The following is a 19922-nucleotide window of genomic DNA, read 5'->3' on the forward strand; positions in this document are numbered from 1 at the left end:
AAGAGGATCCCAAACAGCCAACGTGTTCATCCCAAACGTACTTCAGTAAAAGCAGAGTGGTCAGCAGACATATTTGCATCAGACTAGTCAGCAGAGGCAGGTGGGAAGTTTCACGTGTCTTTAGGGTAGGAGGAGACGTTTGTAAAAATGGTTTCGTAACCTAGACTGCTTTCTTCTGGGCAGACCTGCATCCTGGATCTCTTCCAAAGAGAGGTCCAAGCGTACTCAAGCCTCCAAGCATGCAGCAAGAGAGATCTTGCAGGCTTTGGAGTTGCTACTGAGGTAGCAAACCGCAGCACCTGGGAGGATGAGGGGACATGCATGGTAGGGTAGGGATTTTGTGCAGTCCTGGGGTTTTGAGGTTGTTTGGACTTTAACCTTGATGCCTTAAGCAAAAGGCAGCGTCTCTAGTAGCGTCGCAGAAATCTGCAGTGGAGAAGTCCCTGCTGTACGCTTTCACAGGGCTCGGTACGTATTCATGTTTTTGTGACCTCCGTACGGTTGTGCTCCCACTGCCCCTTTGCTCTGTGAATGTCCAATACCGTTGCGTGACTTCCTTCGCTCTTCCTCGGGGCGCGCCAGGCCCAGGTTCCCACCACCGTCACTGTTTAAAACAGACAGTGATTTGAAGAGGAGAGTGGCCTTCGTTGCTCTGATCTTACAAGTACTGTCTGGGAAATAAATTTTAGGTTAATTTAAGATGATACCCGGTAACTACGTGGTCGAATCTAACCTTTGATACCACTCCGAATGCTCTGCACTGTCATGTATTTCATGAGTAGCTTATTCTTCAATGCATCAGGTGCAATAGCCTGGGGATTACCGAGCAGAGCGGGCAGAGTTTCGTCGTGGTGGTGGTGGAAGTCCGCGAGGGTCATGTTTGCACCATGTGTTGCGCACCGATACTAACTCATTTTGCCTGCGTTTCTTCCTGGATGAGATGCTGTACTGCTGCGGCACTGCCATCAAATTAGCAAAGCCTACCTTGCTCTCAAGGGGTTTGAACTGCGTTTAGCGTTTCGGCTTGTTCAGCAAAGGCTGCTTAGGAGGAGAGGACTTTTGCGTAGCGCTCCCTAGGAAAGCCTCGAGAACCAAGGAGGTGGGAAAGGCTGTCTGCCTTCAACCAACAAATTTCTGCAAAGGAAAATACTCTGCCCCTGACACAAATGGAGCCGCTGTTCAAGTGGTCTGCGACCTAGCGGAAATTGGCCTTACGTGACTGTTGCAACGCTGTGTAATTTTTTGATTGCCAGAGTGGAAATCTGAAGTATTAAATCCATCAGCCACAGCCCTTTAGACCTGGCTTTGCCCCTTGCACTAGTAAGTCTTTGCTCCTAGCTGGTTGTCTCACCGAGTGAGCTGTGGGGAAAAAACCTGGAGGAAAGGGTGTTTAAGGATCGGTAAAATTGGGCAAGAAGCTGAATTTCTGTTCCATAGAAATAATGGAAATTTCAGCATAAGGGGGGTTTGGGGGATTTTTTTTTAAAAGGAGAAATATAGCAGAATATTTCATTTCAATGCCAGAGAATCGTTTTAGCCCGATTTTTATATCGATATTTATTTTATAGGTTGTTTTATAACAAAATATTTTGACTTTGATAGAATATTTGCCCCTTGTGGTGTGAGCCTTCACTTTGTCATCCCTAGGTTAATATGGCTAATACTTTAAAGAAGAAGATCAGTGAAACACTAGATGAAACGAAGTACTGAAGTAACTGCATGAATTGATGCGTGTCTGCAGAATTTTTTTTAATTCTGTGGAATGAGCATTGTCTAACGCAAAGGTATTTCACTTTTTCATTTAAAAAAAAAAAAAAAAAAAACACACCAAAAACTGACAGGCCATCAAACTGTCAGCAGAGTTTGGCCCTTTATCCTTCTGGGATGCTTTCCGTTTCTAGCAGCTATCGCTCCGACGTAGGTGGATAAACGTAGAAATGGGACGTGGAGAAGCGGGCACGCCGCTTAGCACAGCGGATAGTAACGGTCAGCTCTAGTAGTATGAGAAGAGGGGAATGTAAAACCTGACGAAAATGCTTATTTCTCCCAGATTCCTTTTGTGTGATGTCCGCGTGTTGTACGTGGGTTGCTCTTTGTGGCTCTGAAGGTCTGGCATTTGAAAGGTACGGGGACGGTTTCTACCTCTGTAGAGAAGTCAATGAGCGGGCATGAGAGAGAGCTCAAAATCACAAAGCGTGGGGGTCCCGCGTGTTACCGTTCTGACAGGCGTAAACGCACATAACGGTAGCATAATGTTTTTGAAATCAGCTGTTGCGCTTCTGTGATTTATGTGAATACTTAAAAATAAAGCTAGCCCTCAGGCATGAAAGGAATACAATAGCCCTAAAGGCTAGCCAACTATGGAGAAGGTTTTTTTTTTTTTAATAGTTTTTAAAATAGAATAGTTTTTAAAAAGTTGATATTTTATTTCCTGCTGAGGGTGGATATTTTTTACTTTAAAAAGCGGGGGGCGGGGAGAGAGAAAACTATGAAGACATAAATGGCTTTATGTCTTTTTTTGATTGAATTAAGCCTGTTTAGATGTTTTGCGCTACTGGCAAACCTGTATTTGTTTTGAGACGGCTTTGACATTCAGTGGTGTCGCAAGGGATTTGGTACAAATTCACCAGAAATTTTTAGGGAAAAAATGACCTTTTGTCTGTTCAGCAGGGGTACCTTCCTTTAAACTTGCCTTAAGGGAAGGAATATTATTAGTTATCATCATCAGTATTGCGGTACTTTTTTAAGCTGGCAGAATCTTATTTGGACCACGCGAATACATCTGTTTCACCAGTTCAGGAGAAAAAATACGCTTCTGTTGTGAAAACAGTTTTGTCTTTTAAAATACATGCAAATATCAGGACGACTCGAACAAAAGCCTAACTAATTTAAAGTATCCAAGCTTGAAATTTTCTGTTGTCATTTTACAAGTCATGTATACTATTCCCCTGTCACCTTCAAACTCAGCCCAGAATACAAGTCACGCGAGATCTTTTTCATTACCTGTAATAAAAGCTTTTCAGACTTAATCAGCTCTTTAGAGACCACCTGCTGTCTTCAGCAAATCCCAGCCTTGTGCTGCGGTGTCACGTTAATGTGCCTGGTATGAAAATGCAAACTGAAATGTTCAGAGCCTGCAGGAGATTTCCCTGCAAACAAGGCAGAGTTGAATTTTTCAACAGCAGAAGAGCAAGTCTGGGAGGCAGGAGAGAGGCGTTGGCTGGTGTCCGTGTTGCTGGCCTCCTCCCTTTCCCCCGAAGGCACCGCCCTCAGCCCGTTCCTCCGTGGGGCTACCGCAGTGGGGCTGTAGTTGAGTTTGGGGTCTTGCGGTGGGGAAAGGCAGGGACAAAAGGTAGACCTGGAGAAGATGACCTGAAAGCAGGGCTTGGTTCTCCTCCGGCCATGGCTATGGGGAGGGCTGCAGCTCTTCTGGCTCGTAGGAGGGCCCCACAGAAGCCCTACTTCCTTGACAGCGAAGGTGGCAGGAGCAGAGACGGGCACGTAGGTGGTAGAAAAAAAGTCAAAGGTTGGCCAGAGTCAACCTTAATGACTTACCAACCTTAATGCATCATCACCTCTAGCAAAATAGACAGTTTTGTTACCTGCTCTGTTCCTTTTTTTGACTACGGAAGTGCTCATTCGGTGATGTTCCTGAGAAAGAATCGCGTTTTACCTGTGACCAATGACTTCTAAAGGACGAGTGGCAAATAAAAATGCAAGCATTAAAAGTTCACTGGGGAGAGCGCAGACGATATCGTACAAACAATGACGTAAGTGAAAGATGAGCGACGGGAAGAACCTTACCTGCGGTATGGATTACAGTAACAGTACGTTTCCGAAGTGATTCCGAAAGCTCTGGCATATAGGTATGGGAGTAGGAATAGCTACCATACCTTTCCGAGGACAGTCACAAAGGTAAGGATGAGCTTCTGCTCTTATATGAAGTGCTGTTGATTAATTTATTGGGGACTTAGGTTAGAGGTGACTTTTTTTTTTTTTTTTAAAGCACTCCTCGCCTAGAATCTCCGCACAGTAAATTATTCGTTACTCGGTGTCTCTTACGGGTATGGACGTGTGCGTATGTGTGCGTGCATGAACGAATGAACGTTGAGCTGGGATGTGAATGTGTGATTTTGAAAATTTAAGTATATGAACCCGATGCTTAAAGATTTAAACCGTTGTGAGAAGGCAAACGTAGAGGACAGGATTGCTTTGGTCGCCAACAGCATGGATTTGTCGTCGTTAGCAATCACTAATTTCAAACAAAAACCATCTGTGATAAAATTCAGACGCTCGCAAGTAGGGATTTTATTAGGTTTTTATTTTAACCTGTAGATTTCAAAGCGGTCATAAAATCTTAGCTGGAAGGCATGAGAGATCTCTGATAGTTACTCCTTCAACTCCGTAGTGAAATGTCAAGTATAACTTAGAAGCCGGCGCTTTTCGCTGAAGGCCAGAGTAGGATTTGAAGGCTTGTCTTGAGCAAATGTCGCTTTTAATTCTTACCATTTTTTTTTATGTATTTTCCAGTTTGACTTCACTTTTTTGCCGTAACTGAGAATAAATTATTTTTACAGAGTTACCTGTACGTTTTAAAAGTCTAATCTGGAATACCGTCCCAGTCGTTGAAGTGCAAGAAATTAGATCTACCTATGTTTCTGATATGTAATATAAATCAATACATTTAGTTTATTGGTACGGTCCATATTATATTTTTCTACAATTTTAAAATTTGTTGCATCTCATTTCTTGAGTGAACTTCATTCGTGTAATGGTTGCTCACCCTGTCTCTCCCAGGAGAGCTTACATCTAATTCCAGACATATTTGTAAGGGATTACAAAATACTAAGAAGGAAGGAGCAGCAAAGGGAAGAGGAGAGGGTAGAGGGAATTGCGGTAACAGGCTGTAGCCATATTTATATGACTACTGAGAAGAAGCTTGAGTATATCTTCAATTCTTTCTAAATAACCTGTAAATCTTACCGAAATAAAAATCGTCAACTTATTTTAAAAGCGTTGCAATAGAAATTAATTTTAGGAAGAGATAAGTCATCCTGATCCCATCCCAGGAGAGAGTTAAGCACGTTTTCTGTGAAACATTTGAATAATCCCTCTGCGGTATAACCACTCGTGCATTTAAAATATTTGGTTGTATAGAGATGTGGAAGACGAGAGGGAAGTAGCCTTTCAGACCAACAGAGAAAAGCTGCACTGTTTGTGCGCGGGATAATTGAGGAAGCAGGCGAGGAGGCATCAGACCCACCACGTGGGGCTGTTAACGGTGTGCTAGGAGACCACACTGGCGCAGTGGGAGAGACCGGAGGCAACTCTGTGCCTAGGGTTTCCCTGGCGCATCTCCTGACTTTTCTTTCCAGAAGTGTCCAGTTGGCATTTAAGGACCTAACTAAAGCTAACTTTTTATCTGGGTTTTCCAGATGTCCGGCGCTGTATTAGTTCAGGCTGTTGGATGTGCAAGTGCTGTGAGCTATGACACTTGCTCACAGTGAAGCAGGGCCTCGGAGACGTCCCCAGCACCCGGTGGCCTCCAGGCATGGGTTGACTCAACGGCACCTGCTGTGTTTGTGCTGAACGCATGTGAGTTGGTCCAGGGAGTCCTAGGTGGGTTGGACTTGCTGTATACACAGGGTCTCAGATGCCTGAGCACTCCCAGAGAGAACCGAGAGACCTGATTTTTCCATTGTTACATTGTCTTTTTTCGCCAAAAGAACTCTGTTGACTCTAATGCAGTTAAAATTGCCTGCAGTTCCCCCTGGGCTCTCTTCTTCTGCTCAAGGCGGGGACCTGACCAAAGGACGTAGTCAAAAGTGAGGAAGGGTTGCAAGCAGGTGTCCTGTGAGGTACGTAACTTGACCCGAATTTGGTGTGGTTGGAAAGATCCAGATATGTTTCATCTCTGCTGAGGATGCCAAAGGAGCATTTATAGCCGGTAAGCTAGATGTGATAATATCCTCTACAAAAATACTTATTTTTAAGATGGGGAATGAGAATGAAAGCATGATCTGAGAACAGGCTTTTGGTGTTGCTGGACTTACAGGCATAAGCCTGGGATAAAAGAGAAAGAAGTGTCAAAGGTTACCGGGTTACAGACCAGTGAGGAAAGCTCTGTCAGGAGAGGCGGAGAAAGGAGGAAGCGAATACTTGTTCAGGGGAAAATGAGACATTTGCTTTTGGGCCTGTTAGGGTTGAGGGATGGTGAGAGATTAGGATGCTTGACTACTGGTGTTTTTTAGGTTCCCACACTGAGCTGCAATTATTTTTACTCCAGTGGAGAGCACTGATAGCCTTGCTGCATGCCGCTTCATTTTGGCTGACACTGACTGTTTTGGCTTCCTCTAGGGGTGTTTTCTAGTCTCTGTAGCCTGAGACACCTTGACTCCCCCACACTTGGAGTAAGTCATTGTCTGAATCTCCCAAACACTTCTGGCTCTTGACAGCACGGTCTTTTGCATCCGCAGGTAGTAGACGTGTATTCCTTGGGCAAACAGCCATCTGAAACCTGTGTCGAGGTTGACACAGATGCACAAATCCTTCGGTCCTACGTTCATCAGACACGGAGAGAGCCCTCGCCACTGCCTTCTGTCCCTTCTGTCCTTACTCTTTTGTTTTGACAAGACACGATAAGTCCTTTGCGGTTTTTTTGGCTTGGGTTTGGGTTCCACTTAAACCAAAACTAAATGCCGACCCGTGTCATACACGGCCGCGGAAAAAGCACAGTATGTTTGTTTCCTGTTGGAAACAAACCAAGTTCCTAATGGACTGTCTGAATTAAAAAGACCAGGGTAGTCACTGTGGGGGCAGGAGAGAGGAAAGCAAAAAAGGGCTCTCCTGGGTCCGTGGAACGATTAAACCGAGTGCGCCCCAGAGGCGTGGTTTGCCTTGACACTTTAGCGGTCGAACCTCTCGCTGTGGTTTTGCTGAATCTCGAGTCTGGGGAGGTTCTGGTGATGAGAAGGAACTTCAAACCCGGTTTGTTTGCTGCTGTATACCAAAGTTTATAGGTCTGCATTTTAAGTGAGATAATTGAGTATGTACAGTAGATTTGTACAGATGGTCTTACCCATATCTAAGTTACTCAGAGATACCGATGATCAATGCTGGAGGAGAGAGAGTGCTTTTTTCTTCACCGTGATTTGCATATATGCCTTACTGAAGTGGCGTGGTGATGAAAGATGCCGGATAATTACGACCATCTTCTCTTAAGTGCTTCAGCCTCCAAATACTTAGAAAGGAGAGTGACTTGAGCTATTTGATAGATGCTTAGTTTGCTTGTGACAGTATTCCCGGGACTGATCTACCACAAGGTAGTTTGTTTTTCCTGTATGTGCTTTTTCCATACGGGTTATCACTATAAAGGCTGGCGTAGTTCTTCCATGGGCTGTTCCCCTGCGTATTCTTATTCTGCTGATTTGAAATGTCAGTAGAAACAGCTGCAGAACACTAATTTTTTACGAGCAGCCTGCTTCCAGGGTTGCAGAACCTCTCATTTAATGGTTTATCTAGTCTAGTAACACCTTGTAACGTGACTATTCAATGAAGCCCTTTTCTGAAATTGAGAGTAATCATCCTTATTGTTTTACAGGCACCCGCTAAAAGAAAGATGCTCAAAGATATTTAATTAGAGATTTCACAGATATTCTGATTAGAGTTAAAAGCATTTTTAGACAGTCAGGGCTTGGTCTTTTAAAACCTACTACTACTGGATTTCATAGTGCACGTTGCAGATTTCTATGAGGGAAACACGCTGGCAATGTAATGAGCTTTTGAAGCAATTTCATCTTACGGTTTTAAAACTTTATATTATTTTTGTATGCGGCTTGTTCTAATTACTAATTCTAGATCAGATTCTGTTATTGAGTTACGTACTAAAGAATAAACTAATTCAAGTTGCAGAGTTTACATAAATGAGTTTAGGGTTTCTGTACACAAGGGCTCAATTCACAACCCGTAGCCCGGGTGAAGCCCACCAAAATGATTCACCTCGTCTGCGGTCTGCCCCTAGCTACCGTCTTTCCTGGGAGTTTCTTCACGTGCGTGGGACTGAGCTAGATGAACTATTGCAGCAGCAGCCAGATCCCAGCTCTGATCTTGCCCGGAGTCTTTTCTCATCTTACAAAGGGCAGATGTTCTCCAAGAAGAGGTGGCTTGACCTCATCCAAGAAACAGCCTGTCCAGCACCTTTCCTGCTGGCTTTTCGCCCCTGAACAGGCCAAATGTGTGAGCCCGAGCCTTGGAGGACGCTGGGGAACCTCTGATACCCTGAAGAAGCAGCAGAGCAAAGAGTTTGTGCCTCTTCCCTCTCTTGCCTCTGTTGCTGCAGAGCCACGCAGCCTGAACCAAAGAGAGGGTCCTGCTGCTGTAGGGCGGTGGAAATCTTAGCAGCGTAGCAGCAGCTTTGGGAAATGTTGTATCTCCCCGTGGTCCCTACCAGGTCTTCTGACTCTGCAGCGTGCTCTACTCAAGCTGGTGGCTAAACGCCACGGCATTTGTATGGGATTTCTTCTCCTAATCTTGTGGAACTTATTTCTAATCAGTGTAGTTGCTGTCATTTAAAGAATAAGGAATCCTATTTTTGCAGAAAAATCAATAGAATGTTCATTAGTTAATTTTGTGCCATTTGTAATGGCCGCTTTACTTTGAGCGTGTTATAAAGAACACGTGCAGCCCTCTGTAAATTTTTACTTTCAGCATCCCTCTCAGTATTTTCCATTGAATTAGCTCTGCAAAGTTTACCTCAGCCATCTTTTCACGACATAAAGCGCTACCGATGCCAACTGAAATCTGTAGATGGAGATAATTTATTAAACGCCTTACCTGTTTCGAGGTTTATATAGTATACCCTAGGCAGTTTTCTGACTTGAGTCACAAAGTGGTATTCAGCCCAAAGGCACTTGGTAAATGAGCTTGTCTTTATTCATTATGCCGCTATGCCATGCCGCTCTGTAGGTGTAAAATGCAGGTCATTCACATAGTTGCACCTCTGGAGTTTTTACTTTGCGTAGAAGCCAGATGAAGGTGAAATGCACTTGGTTTCTGCGATGCCTGGGCAAAATCGTTCTAGGTTCTTGTACCCCTGTACGTCTGGATAGCAGGAGTAACGATTCTCAGCTTCCCTTGTAGAGCACTTTCAGAAATAGGTATGAAAACATACTTTATTGCACTCGGTAATCATTGTTGTGTTACAGTTCCCGCTGCTTTTGATGGCTTTGTTGCGTTGCGTTGTCTCCTGCAGCCTGTGCACGGCTGTCGAGCGTGCACGCGTGCCCTCTCCAGGGCCTCTCGGCCTCCGTGTGCAGCCTAGTCATCGAACATAAGCGTCCTGGGCGTTTTCCTACCCCTCGGCTATGCCGCAAACGAATGGAGTTTCCCCAGGTCAAATGGAAACTTAAGGAATTATGCGGCAGTAAAAGAAACAGCTGAAGCCGGGTGAGCTTTAGTCTTAGTCTTGACCTATTAGTCTTGAACTCTCAGGAGAATTTCCGGGTTCAAGTCGCTGATGTTTGAATGTCTAAATTGGCACTTTGGGCGTTTTGCATACCGTGCAACTGGTTTCATTCCTGAACTCATTGCTGGGACAAAATTCCTATTAAAATAGCAGGAATTTTGCCTCCAAATCGTGGCGTGTGTTAGAAATGGTGCCCGTTTTAAGCGAACAAAACGTTCAGAAATCATAACTAGTGAATTCTGGTATGGTATCCAAGAACGCGTGAAAAACTGATGAGAAAAAATTGCTTGTGGCATGGATCCTGCCTTGTAAAACTCCTTGCTATGTTGATTTATTTGAGAGTATTACTTAGTGTTTTGGAGTTCTGCTATTGACACAGGAATGCATTTAAATTAATTTAAAACAGAAGCAAAAGATGATTAGTATTTGAGATAATTAAAACTTGCAAATAGATTTCCCTAGTAAATCTCTCTGGAGTTTTTTATAATTACACTGATGCCACAATACAGTAAATAAAAGTAAATCTTGGTTTTTCTGATTTTCAGAGGAGGAAAGCAAACTTGATGGCCACATCAGGAAGAATAAGATGATGAGATTTTTTTTGCTTCTTTAATAGCAAGTTACCTGGAGGGTGGATGTCTAACAATGATAGCTTTTAGTCTTCCAAGCAAATGTGAAGACCGTTTCTCTAAAACAAAACAGAGTGGATTTCAGCAGGTAATCTCCTCTGAATTACATTATTGAAGAACTAAATCACAGAATGTCAGGGGGAAAGTTGTACCGTCACCTGCATTACGCTACAATCTGGGCAACGTCTTGCGTTTTCAAGGATTTGCACCTCTTCAACATGCCCGGTCTAGCAAAGTATTTTTAGCTCTTGATGTGATCTTTCATCATCTCTTAGCACCCTAAGCACTGAAGCAGAGTTAGCAGATCCAATTCTGAATTTAAATTGGAGAGATCGGCCTGCCCTGTGCCGGTAGGGGTGGGACGGAGACGTGGGCGCTGAGTGCTGCTGCTGAGCGCCTGGTGTATTTGCAAATAAAGCTTTCCTGGGCCGAGATGGACGTCCTCAGAGGCCTAAAAGAGGCGATGGCTTTCTTCATTGCTGCAGTTCAAATCGCCCGTTGACGTTACAGGTGCTCCGTCTGATGCGATGGAGGAGCAGCTGTGCAAGTCTTCCCCAGAAACTCGATGAGTATCTTGGTTGCATCCAGCCTAGTCTCAGTTTTCTTCATGTATAAGGTGTTAGCACAGGCTTTTTATGAGAAGGGAAGGCTGTTAGGACTTGGCTGCCTCTTCCTCGTCTCTTCTTCCTCTTCCTGCACTGTTAGCGCAGCATAAGACGAGTAAGGACGATTAAAGGGAGAGGCCTTTTCACAGGCTGAGCAGGAGGAGGTAGCGGCCTGAGGGACCCATCGCGACCTCTTTTCACTGTACCCTTAAGTAAGGAGCTTGCAGAAATTAGACTAAAGTATTCTTACTCTTTTAGCGTCTGTAAAAACTGATACCACCAATGAAATTCTTCCACGGTACCTGTAATTTTTGGATCAGCTAAATGTTGTTTGTTGGAGCGTCGCTTTGCTCCCGTGAAACTGTGTTTTATTCATTGAACGGTCCGTCCCACTGCTCATTGGAAGTTAACGTGGCAAAATCTGACGCTGTGCTGTGCGGTTGTGTAGCATTCATTACAATGATATAAAACACTATCCCAAGTCCTTTTCAATAAAGCTCTTTGTTTAGGCTATGTGTTTTGACTAAGCATTTCGGTGCATTGTTATTGCGTCAACAAAGTGTTCTGAAACACCACATAAGATGTAGTGAGTTGAAACAACTTTTGCAGCTATTCCGGTTACTGCAGTAAACTGCAAGCTCCCTGTTGCCTTGCAGTTAGGAGCTGATGCGGTGCGTTGCACATGTGCTCAGGAACAACGAAAGCTATTTGGTACCACCGTATTAAATGCAAGTGAACGCTGCCAATTCCCTGTTAATGAAAATTGATTTGTTGATGTTTTCGTGGCGTAAATACAACGTGCAGATCAAAACTGAATCCGAGCTCCGGGCTCAGAGAGACGTTTAGAAACTAAATCATACTGATTTCACTAAATGCTTGTTTGAATCTAGCAAATGACCCAGTTCAAATCTGCGAAATGTCCGAGTGTCTACATGCCTGGGTAATGCCGACTTTGGCACGCCAAAAAAACAGTCATTCCGGTATCGATGTGCAAAAACCCCTTGGCTTGCTTTAACCCTCTACTTAGCCTCCCTTTCTTCTTTGCTGCCCTTTTTCTTACAGTTCTTGAGCACTTAACTTAAATTTGTACTAGCTTCAGGAAGCTGTCGCTTTGATTTGGGAGCAGCTGCCTCTTAGGCTGTGTTAGAGCCCCGGTTGCTCCACAGGCTTTGAAGGACCCTAGAGGGTGACAGTTGGAACGAGATAATAGGAATATGGTGGACGCTGTTCTTCAAAATAAACACTGTTTGTTTAGGAGGTTAGTGTTGAAACAGTTAAAGCACGTGGCTAGGCTTAAGTGTTAATGTTGTTGAAAGCTAGATTAACTGACCTTAAGCACTGTCCTTCTTCTGCTGAGGAAAAAATTCAGGAGTTACGAACGCGAGCAGCGGTCTGCTTAATTTTTCCGTATTTTCTGTGACCTAAACGTTTTTTTTTTCCAGCTGGCTTCGTAATGAAACCTTTCCAAACCTGTCATCCTTTTCCTCGCTGGACCTCTCGGAGGTCCCCAAAAGGTATTTTTTCCTCTTTCTGAGAGGACTCACTGAAAAGCACCGTTCCGAAGCAGGCAGGCGGCGAGTTTTCTTCGCCACGGCTCGCGTCTCTGAGGTTGCGTTGGAAACCCTCGGTGACTTCACGAGACGGGTAAAGGCAGAAGCGTGCACAAACGGGTTTCCTTTTGCCTTGCAGGGTACGCCGGCGAGTCGAGTCCGATACAAAGTGGACGTCGTGCAGTTTCCGTACAGCGCCAGCATTTTTGATGTAGAGGAGAACTCGGGACGCGTGGTAACCCGGGTAAACCTAAACGAAGAGCCAAGTACGGTCTTTAAGGTATAAGTGTTATCGTGGCTGTACGTTGTGCTTACACGTACGTTCTTCCACGCTGCTTTATATCGCCTGGAAATCTGGTGGACTCATTTATTTTATTTTATTTTATTGCCAAGTCGGCTGTTACTGAGCAGCCTTGTTTATGGCAGTAGCGATGAGACGGGACAGTTGGGGGAGCTGGGAGATGGATCTGAAAGGCAAAGCAAGACTCAGTGTCTTCCTAATGTATGCCTTTACAGCCTTTGTACTTTTAGAAAGGTCCTGGAGGGGGTGAAGTCAAGACGGTGGCTTTGGATGCGTGTGATTGCTACTTTTATGAGGGAGGAAGAACTAGGGAGGCAGGCTGAAGGAAACACCTAGTTTTGAGAGTTATCCTGCTAATCCGTTTGTTTTCAGCAGGGCCGTCAGCGTAGCAGTCTCACGAGAACTTTATAAAAGGGTGATAGGTTTTCGAGGTATCTTCTAAGTAACGAGAAAGCTACTGTTCAGTGTAACAGTCTGGGATTTCAGGTTCACAAATGCTGTAATGCAAAAAATGTTGGCTAAGAGGAGACCTTTTGAACATCACTGAGGTGGTGGTATTGCTCTTGGAGAGTCTCAGGTGCAACCAGTGTGCAGTAAGTTTTCATCAAAATCATTGGGACAGTTCCCCCTTTTTAAATCCCTCTGTGGAGGGGTTAATCGAAAAGTGTGCAGGGTCAGCAAGGAAAAAAAGCATATTACGTTTCGGGTTTTATGGTGTTCCTCGAAACTACCAATCTTCTGTGTAGCCGTCAAGCTCTTTTTGTTCCTTCTTGCCTTTCAGTGATTTATTTTTGAAATTAGGATTAAGGAGAGGTTTATCTGCACGTTTTTGGTTGTAAACACTTAAAAGTGTCCGCATCGCTGTTTGCCGTCTTCCAGGAGTCCTACGAAGCTGTATGATGCTTGTGACTAGTATTGCAAGCTGCCGTTGTTTCAGGAGCTTGGGACGTTGCTAATTTAAGTCTTTTTTTCAGTTTTTAATTAATATATAATCAAACTCAAAGGGGAAGAGAATCCTCTCTTGATTAACATCACAAAAGTATAGCTTCTTTGTTGTTGCGCTTCGTAGTGTTGCCTTTCCTTGTGAAAACGGCTATAAATTAGGGCAGAGCAGTGGTTTAGCTAACACAGTATTACTTTTCAGAAAATATGCGTGCTTGGGGGAAAGAGCACGGGAAAAAAAGACCGAGGCAGGGAGCAGCCTTCCTCTGCTACGCCATCCCTGGCTCCGGAAATCAGTCACGTAGGGACTTGCTGGACTTTTTTTGGTGCTTGCAACTACGCTATTGTGCTTTGGGCCAGTGAATCTTCTGTGAATTTTTCCACTGTATTTTTAACATACTCCTGCTTTTCATAATTTCCAAGACTTTTTTTTTTTTTTAGTGTCTCTGTCGTTAATTTTACAAAAAAATTAACAGTTTTAAATAATAGTGTTTGTCAGCAGCCCGGAATTCCTAGCCATACTTTCTTTTTTTTTATGGTGATTTTATGGGGAATTATATGTGGGAATTATTTTCTTTTTTGCTAGAAAAGTACTCCACTGCTTAAACGTAAAACTAAACAATACCGTTAAGGAAGCTGAAATTGATTCTGGATTTACCGTGTAAGGACAGTCTGCAATTAGATGTGAAGGGGGAAAAATTGCAGGTCATGTGCTTTAAGCTGCTTGTGTGTTTTGGAAATGTATTTTACAGAAGATAGTGGCATTTGAATTGCAGCTGGCTGTGTTTTGGTAAATTTTATCGCAGGAGGTTCAGCCTGGGGTTAGCAATCACCTTTTTTCTGTATGTTTTTGTTTTTCTCATACAATGTATCTGATTCACAGTGAAAGAAAATCTCATTTGACTTGCTGTGCGAAAACTGTGTTGCAAGCCAACACAAAAATGCTCTCGCAACATACTGAGAGTGGGATTTTTCTGTGTTGTTTGTAGTTAGTCGTCGTTGCGTATGATGATGGGGATCCCGTGAAGTTCAACACCACTACCGTAGAAATTGCCGTACTGCAGCCTTCGGTGATTCCCCGGTTTACCCAGGACGAATACAGGTAAAGCGTTTATGCATTCACGTTGCGACTGTTATTTTTAAAGTTGAAATACGTTTCCATTTGAATGCCAGCCTGATGTATCTTGGTTATTAACCTGCTGTACTCTCAGTGTGAGTCCTAAATTACTGTCACGTCTAGGTATCTGTTACGTTGCAGTAATTTTTCCTGATGCAGGAACCTAGCAGCATGTTATTTCCTCTAAATTTGATTACTAAATTGCCATTTAGTTGCCAGAGGGCTTAGCCTCGTTTTCTGAGACCATGCTTTTGCAACCATATTGAGAAAATTGAAGATCGGAATTGGACGTGTTTCTGCCTGTGATAAGAAGAAAATGTCACCTGGGAGATCGGGTGGGGATGTCTGAAAAGGAGTGCTGCTCTTTCCCATCTCTGGACGAACTTGTCGGAAGAGGTTTTCCACAGGAAGACTGTACTGCTGCAGAGAAGTCTGTGCTTGTAACATTATTACAACCTGGCTTTGTATCTTGAGGATGTGGAGCGCGCGCGCGTGTGTGTGTGTGTGTGTGTGTGTGTGTGTGTGTGTGTGTGTCCCCGTGTCCCCCGATGTGAGATACAGGGGAAAGGTAGAAGGTGAGAGGAGACGCACAGAATTAACGATCTCTCCCAGCCGTTTGTATGTCTTTGTGGATACCTCAGTTTAGGGAGATGTATTTTATCCACATGCCTCCTCCTGCACCCATGGGGAATTCACACTGCGTGTTCACTACGGTTTTTCTTTCTCTTCCGTCGGAAGACCCATTGCGCGTGCCAGGGAAGGTGGTGGTCGCCGGAGGGACCAGGGTGAGGGCAGGCAAGCTCGAACCATTTATGTCTCTCGCTGATGTGGTTCCTTTGGGGCTTTACTGGCCGGGGGAAATGCCCGTTGGCGCGGCTCTGCGACGGCGGTGCTAGCAGGAGCCAGGATGCAGAGATGAGCCTTTGGATCCAGTAACTCTACAAAATCCAAGGCAAACCTGACGTGGAAATGCTCGTTGCGTAGATAGCTCCACTTTTGTTCTTTCCCATGCTTACCTGGGCTCAAAGAGGGAAATAAGGCACAAAAATAAGGTCTCCCCAAAGCACTGAAAGCCCTAAGTGCTTATTGGTGATAATGTATTCACTGATGCTGTCTGTTCTTCAGGAACTTTGATTTGATGCTGCTCCGTGAAGAGAGCAGTCAGCTCCCAAGTCAGCGAGAAGCCAGACTCTGTAAGACTGCGGGCAAGACTACTTGGCAGTACTCCAATTTGACAAAGTCAGGGTAGCACAGTACTTCACAGTTTGTTTCTTTGTCTCAGCCTCAGCATAGGTGGCCAGCCAGCCATTTCACACCCTTACAAGATACCTCCACGTTTCCACGGTCTGAGCCGGCAGCGTCCACGGAAAAGTTTTGGGCTGTGGTGAGGAGCAGACGTTTGTTCAGAGTAGTCCTCTAAGAAGCTGTTGAAAACGTCCGTTGTGTGGATAAACGCACAAATTTTGTGCATTCACGGTGTAGCTGGGCTCATAGGGCCCTAGGTTAAATTTCTTCCGGTTTGCTTATTTGAGTATGTGTTGATCGTGCGCGCCGTTCGCTTTGTAGGCAGTTGAGACGTTGGTTATGTTAGCCAAGTGCCTGTGAGGAGGAGGGAAGGAGCAAAAGTCTTGGGGTGCAGCGTGATGCCCTGGTCCCCAGTCTCAGGCAGCCAGCCGCGACGCCGCAGACTTGTTTGCTAGTATGCTAGCCGCATACTTAGCGATGCGGCACGTCACCACCGCCTTGCTGCTCGGCAGCTGCGGAGCGCTCCCTCTTGTGGGTTTTGGGGAGGGTTTTTTGACGGAGCTGCAAGCTGAAACCGCCAGGTTTCATGCAAACTTATTTTTCAGTTGGCATAGTATATATACCTTCAGGGTAGATTTCGTCTCAGGTCAGCGGTGCTGCCTGCAAAACGACACGTTTTGGGAGGTGGGCAGCAGACTTTCTGGAGGATCCAGCGTTAGTGGCTTGGTGGCAGTCTTTGCGTGGCTATTGCTTGCGATTTGAGGGATTCCAGTATTATTTTTCCAGCTCTTTGGCAAACTTCATTTCTGTATGTTTAGAAAAGGGTCACAGCTGAGCGGTTGCACAGAGTGAGGCTGCCGGAGAAGGTTCAGCACGTACTAGAAATCAGAAGTAAGTAAATAAGTAACATTTGAAAAGAGGCGGGGGGGGAGAGGACCAGATGGCACGACCAAAAAGGCATAGCCGCGTTAGGCAGACGGGGATGAAAGTGCAACTCTGCCCCGAGCTGTTGGTTTGGCAGAGCTCAGAAGCACACCCGGGCGTTCGGGTCTCTGCTTGGGGTCCTGTTTTGACTAAGGGAGACTTGGATTATTATCCGTGTCTTAAGGTGGCTCCCACAGCAGGCAAAAGAGTCGAGCAGAGGGGAAATCGGAGATTGGCATGGGATGCCTTGGCTCTCCCGCTGCGTTACTGCATAATTTGGGGCAACGGCAAGACAAATCGCCTGCTCTGGGTGCTCCTTCCCCAAGTTGTTGTTTTTCTTGTCCGCCGGGTCTGCCCAGAAAGCGCCTCCATCGACCTCTGGATCAAGTCGTCGATCCAAAGTTTTCCATTCCCTCTAAACAGGGAACAGCAGCACTGTCATTTCCTAATTAACAGATCATAATGAGTAGCACCATGCAACAGTGAAGAGCAGATGCGAGGTGAACCTCAGATGAATGGAAAGAGGTATTTGTTTTTTGTTTTTAATTATTAGTATTTCTTTAGCAAGCCTATCCTCCTATGAGCACGTTCTGCTTTTTTTTAAAAAAGAAGTAAAAGTTCAAAGGGACTTGGGATTTTTTTCTTGTTCTGTTAATTAATAAATATCACATCCTCTTGGCAACGAGAAGGTCATTGCTAATAGCGATGTGCTGCTGCAGCAGGAAATGAAATGTTAAGTGAAAGCGGCGTCCTGGCTTCCCAGTTATTGCCTGTGGGCACATTAAGCAGGTGTTCAGACATTTCGTAGCAGAACAAGGCAAATGCTGGAAACTTTCAGCGTTGCATTATAGGTCCCCAGTCCTGTTTGAAAATCTGCGCCCACTCGCGCGGCGGTGTAAAGCTGGGTCCTGATTTAGGAGGAAACGGGTGACGTTGAGAGCTGGAGGCTACTAGTCGCTGTAGATGTTGTAGCAGGACCAACGCGCTCCACCGTGACTGTATTCCACATAAACGAGGAGGTTCGTGACATGTGGGCCTCTTTCTCTGTTGCTCAATAAAAGGTAGGAGGTAATGTTTTCCACTTAATTAAATCCCGTCAACACCGTCCGAGTAATTGCTGTGTATCGTGATTTCGCGGAACGAAATTATGGAGGCGTATCGGGAGTCAATTGGAAGCGTTGTTCAAAGGGGCTTTTTTTTCTTTTTAGTTCTCTAGGCTGCCGTTGTTTAGTCAAACAGTAACTCTAATTGTGAAGTAGGTAACGGGGTATCCTGCGCATAGGCATTTAGGGGATGGGGAGCGTTTTCTCTGTGCAATCTCCCTAATTCGATGCCTCGTTCAAAAAGGGCTGCTTGGCACAGAACAGCATCACCAGCGTTGCGAAAATCTGAGGTCCGGCAGACGGAAATTGTTTCGTTCCCGTCGTGAGTATCCCACTAATTCATCCTCCTTTAGAGCGAGTGACAGAAAAATGTAATTGTTAAGAAAAGATGAGTTATCCCTAGGAGGGGAACCAGCGAGTCTGTACGTGCCTTTAAAAAATTGGGAGTCGTGAGATATCGTCGGAAGTGAGGACCGTAGTGGCGAGTGTCCTTTGTCCAAATCAAAAGCAGGACAGGGAGAAGAAGGAAAAAAACCACAACTAGGGTATGTACACCAGGGATTTGGAGGGGAGGGAGCATTTGGGGGTTCTGAGCAACAGTGATGTTTCCAAAGCCGTTCTCTTACTGCTTCCCTTATTTGTCTTTGAAAAGTTACTTTGAGAAGAAGTAATGTGGGAAGTCATAGTTTGTTTCCTGTAAGTAAAATGGCCTTGCCCAGGAAATCTAAATAAAACTCTGCGTCAAAGTAGCAGGATATAAACCTCTGCCGTAAACGTGGTAGGTTTTTCATTGGGCTGCTCATGAGCTCTGTTTGTTTCTTTAAGCCTTTCTCTATGCCCGTTTTCTTTTTTTCCTTCCTGATTCAGCTCGCTGGCATGCCAAGTAGTGGCCAGCTCCACCCCAAGTGGGCCTTTTCCCCTTTTCTTGCAAAACGCGTGACGAGAAACCGCGTCCTCCTTGGTCCTAGAGCTGGCCGTATCCGTATCGGTCTGTCTGGCGGGTTCTAGTACGCGAGAGTCCTACGTTGTGCTCGATGGGAATTTTTCTCCCTTTTGGGTTTTGTAGCAATCCTGATGGAAGTGTTTCGGTCTCAATGTCCTTAGCTTCCATTTAGAAAGATCGGTGGGATCACGCAAAGGCGTTAACGCCCGATGACAGAGAGTTCGTGGGAATAAAATTTGACATTTAGCTTCAGAGATAACGGGTTGTGACAAGGGCTCGCCGTAACGACGTCTAAACTCCCTTGCCCTGTGTTTTGGAGGTAAATACCACGAAAAGGTCAGAGCGCCTTGAGCTGATCCAGAGGATTGAGACAGAAAGTGAGGAGGAAAGTACAGTAAGGGATACATGATACTTCTCAGCAGGCATTGAAGACAAACTGCTTGGGAAACACCTTTTTAATTTCGAAGAAAGTGTTCATTTCCGGAAAAAAAAATGAGTCACTGCGTCGTCGTGCCTAACTCTGTCCAGACAATGTTGTCGTGATGCGTGCTGGAAGCTGGACGTTTGAGAACCTACTCAATTTTTGCTCTAAAACGTCATTAGCTCCATCTTTCTTTTATTTGGTAAGCACAGGGAAGCCAAGGTAGAGACGAGAAAAGTTAAGCAGCTGTCGTCACGATGTTTAGTTTTTGCTTTCTTCTGTACCTGACTGAGCGGAGAAGCTCTAGTGTTCTGTTTACGACTGACCTTTCTCCAGAAAAATACATAAATTCAAAGTTGTTTTTTTTTTTTAAGTGATTTACAGAACTACTTTTTAATGCAAAACATCAGACAGACAAAAAAGCCAAAGAAACCACTTCCCGTGAGGAGCAGGAGGAAAAGAGTCCATGCAGAAACAGGTATGGTGCTCATAGAGCTATTTTAGATAGAGAGGAAATGGCCTAAGGTACGATGCCGTTGAGGCTTAGAAGTGGCTAAGGCCAAAACATTTCAGGAAGCTGTAATGTGAGAGCAGAGATGCCTTTAGGTGGGGAGGGCTTAAATAACATTTTATACAAGTTTAGCTAAGAATCTCAGTAATCTAATTAAAAATATAGCTA

At 44.8% G+C, this 19922-nt stretch overlaps 1 protein-coding gene across 11 annotated transcripts in view; it reads left to right on the forward strand.

The window, feature by feature from the left end:
• Window positions 1-19922, forward strand: part of PCDH15 (protocadherin related 15) — a 1072490-nt gene that overhangs the window by 977348 nt on the left and 75220 nt on the right. For 10 of the 11 annotated variants that reach the window (XM_068951042.1, XM_068951049.1, XM_068951046.1 and 7 more), the window contains 2 exons: window positions 12387-12527; window positions 14480-14592. In XM_068951042.1, the coding sequence (XP_068807143.1) occupies window positions 12387-12527; window positions 14480-14592 (254 nt within the window). The remainder of the gene's footprint in view (window positions 1-12386; window positions 12528-14479; window positions 14593-19922) is intronic. The other variant, XM_068951052.1, reaches the window with a different exon arrangement.

The sequence above is a fragment of the Struthio camelus genome, chromosome 7, assembly GCF_040807025.1.
Source record: "Struthio camelus isolate bStrCam1 chromosome 7, bStrCam1.hap1, whole genome shotgun sequence".
Lineage (NCBI taxonomy): Eukaryota > Metazoa > Chordata > Aves > Struthioniformes > Struthionidae > Struthio > Struthio camelus.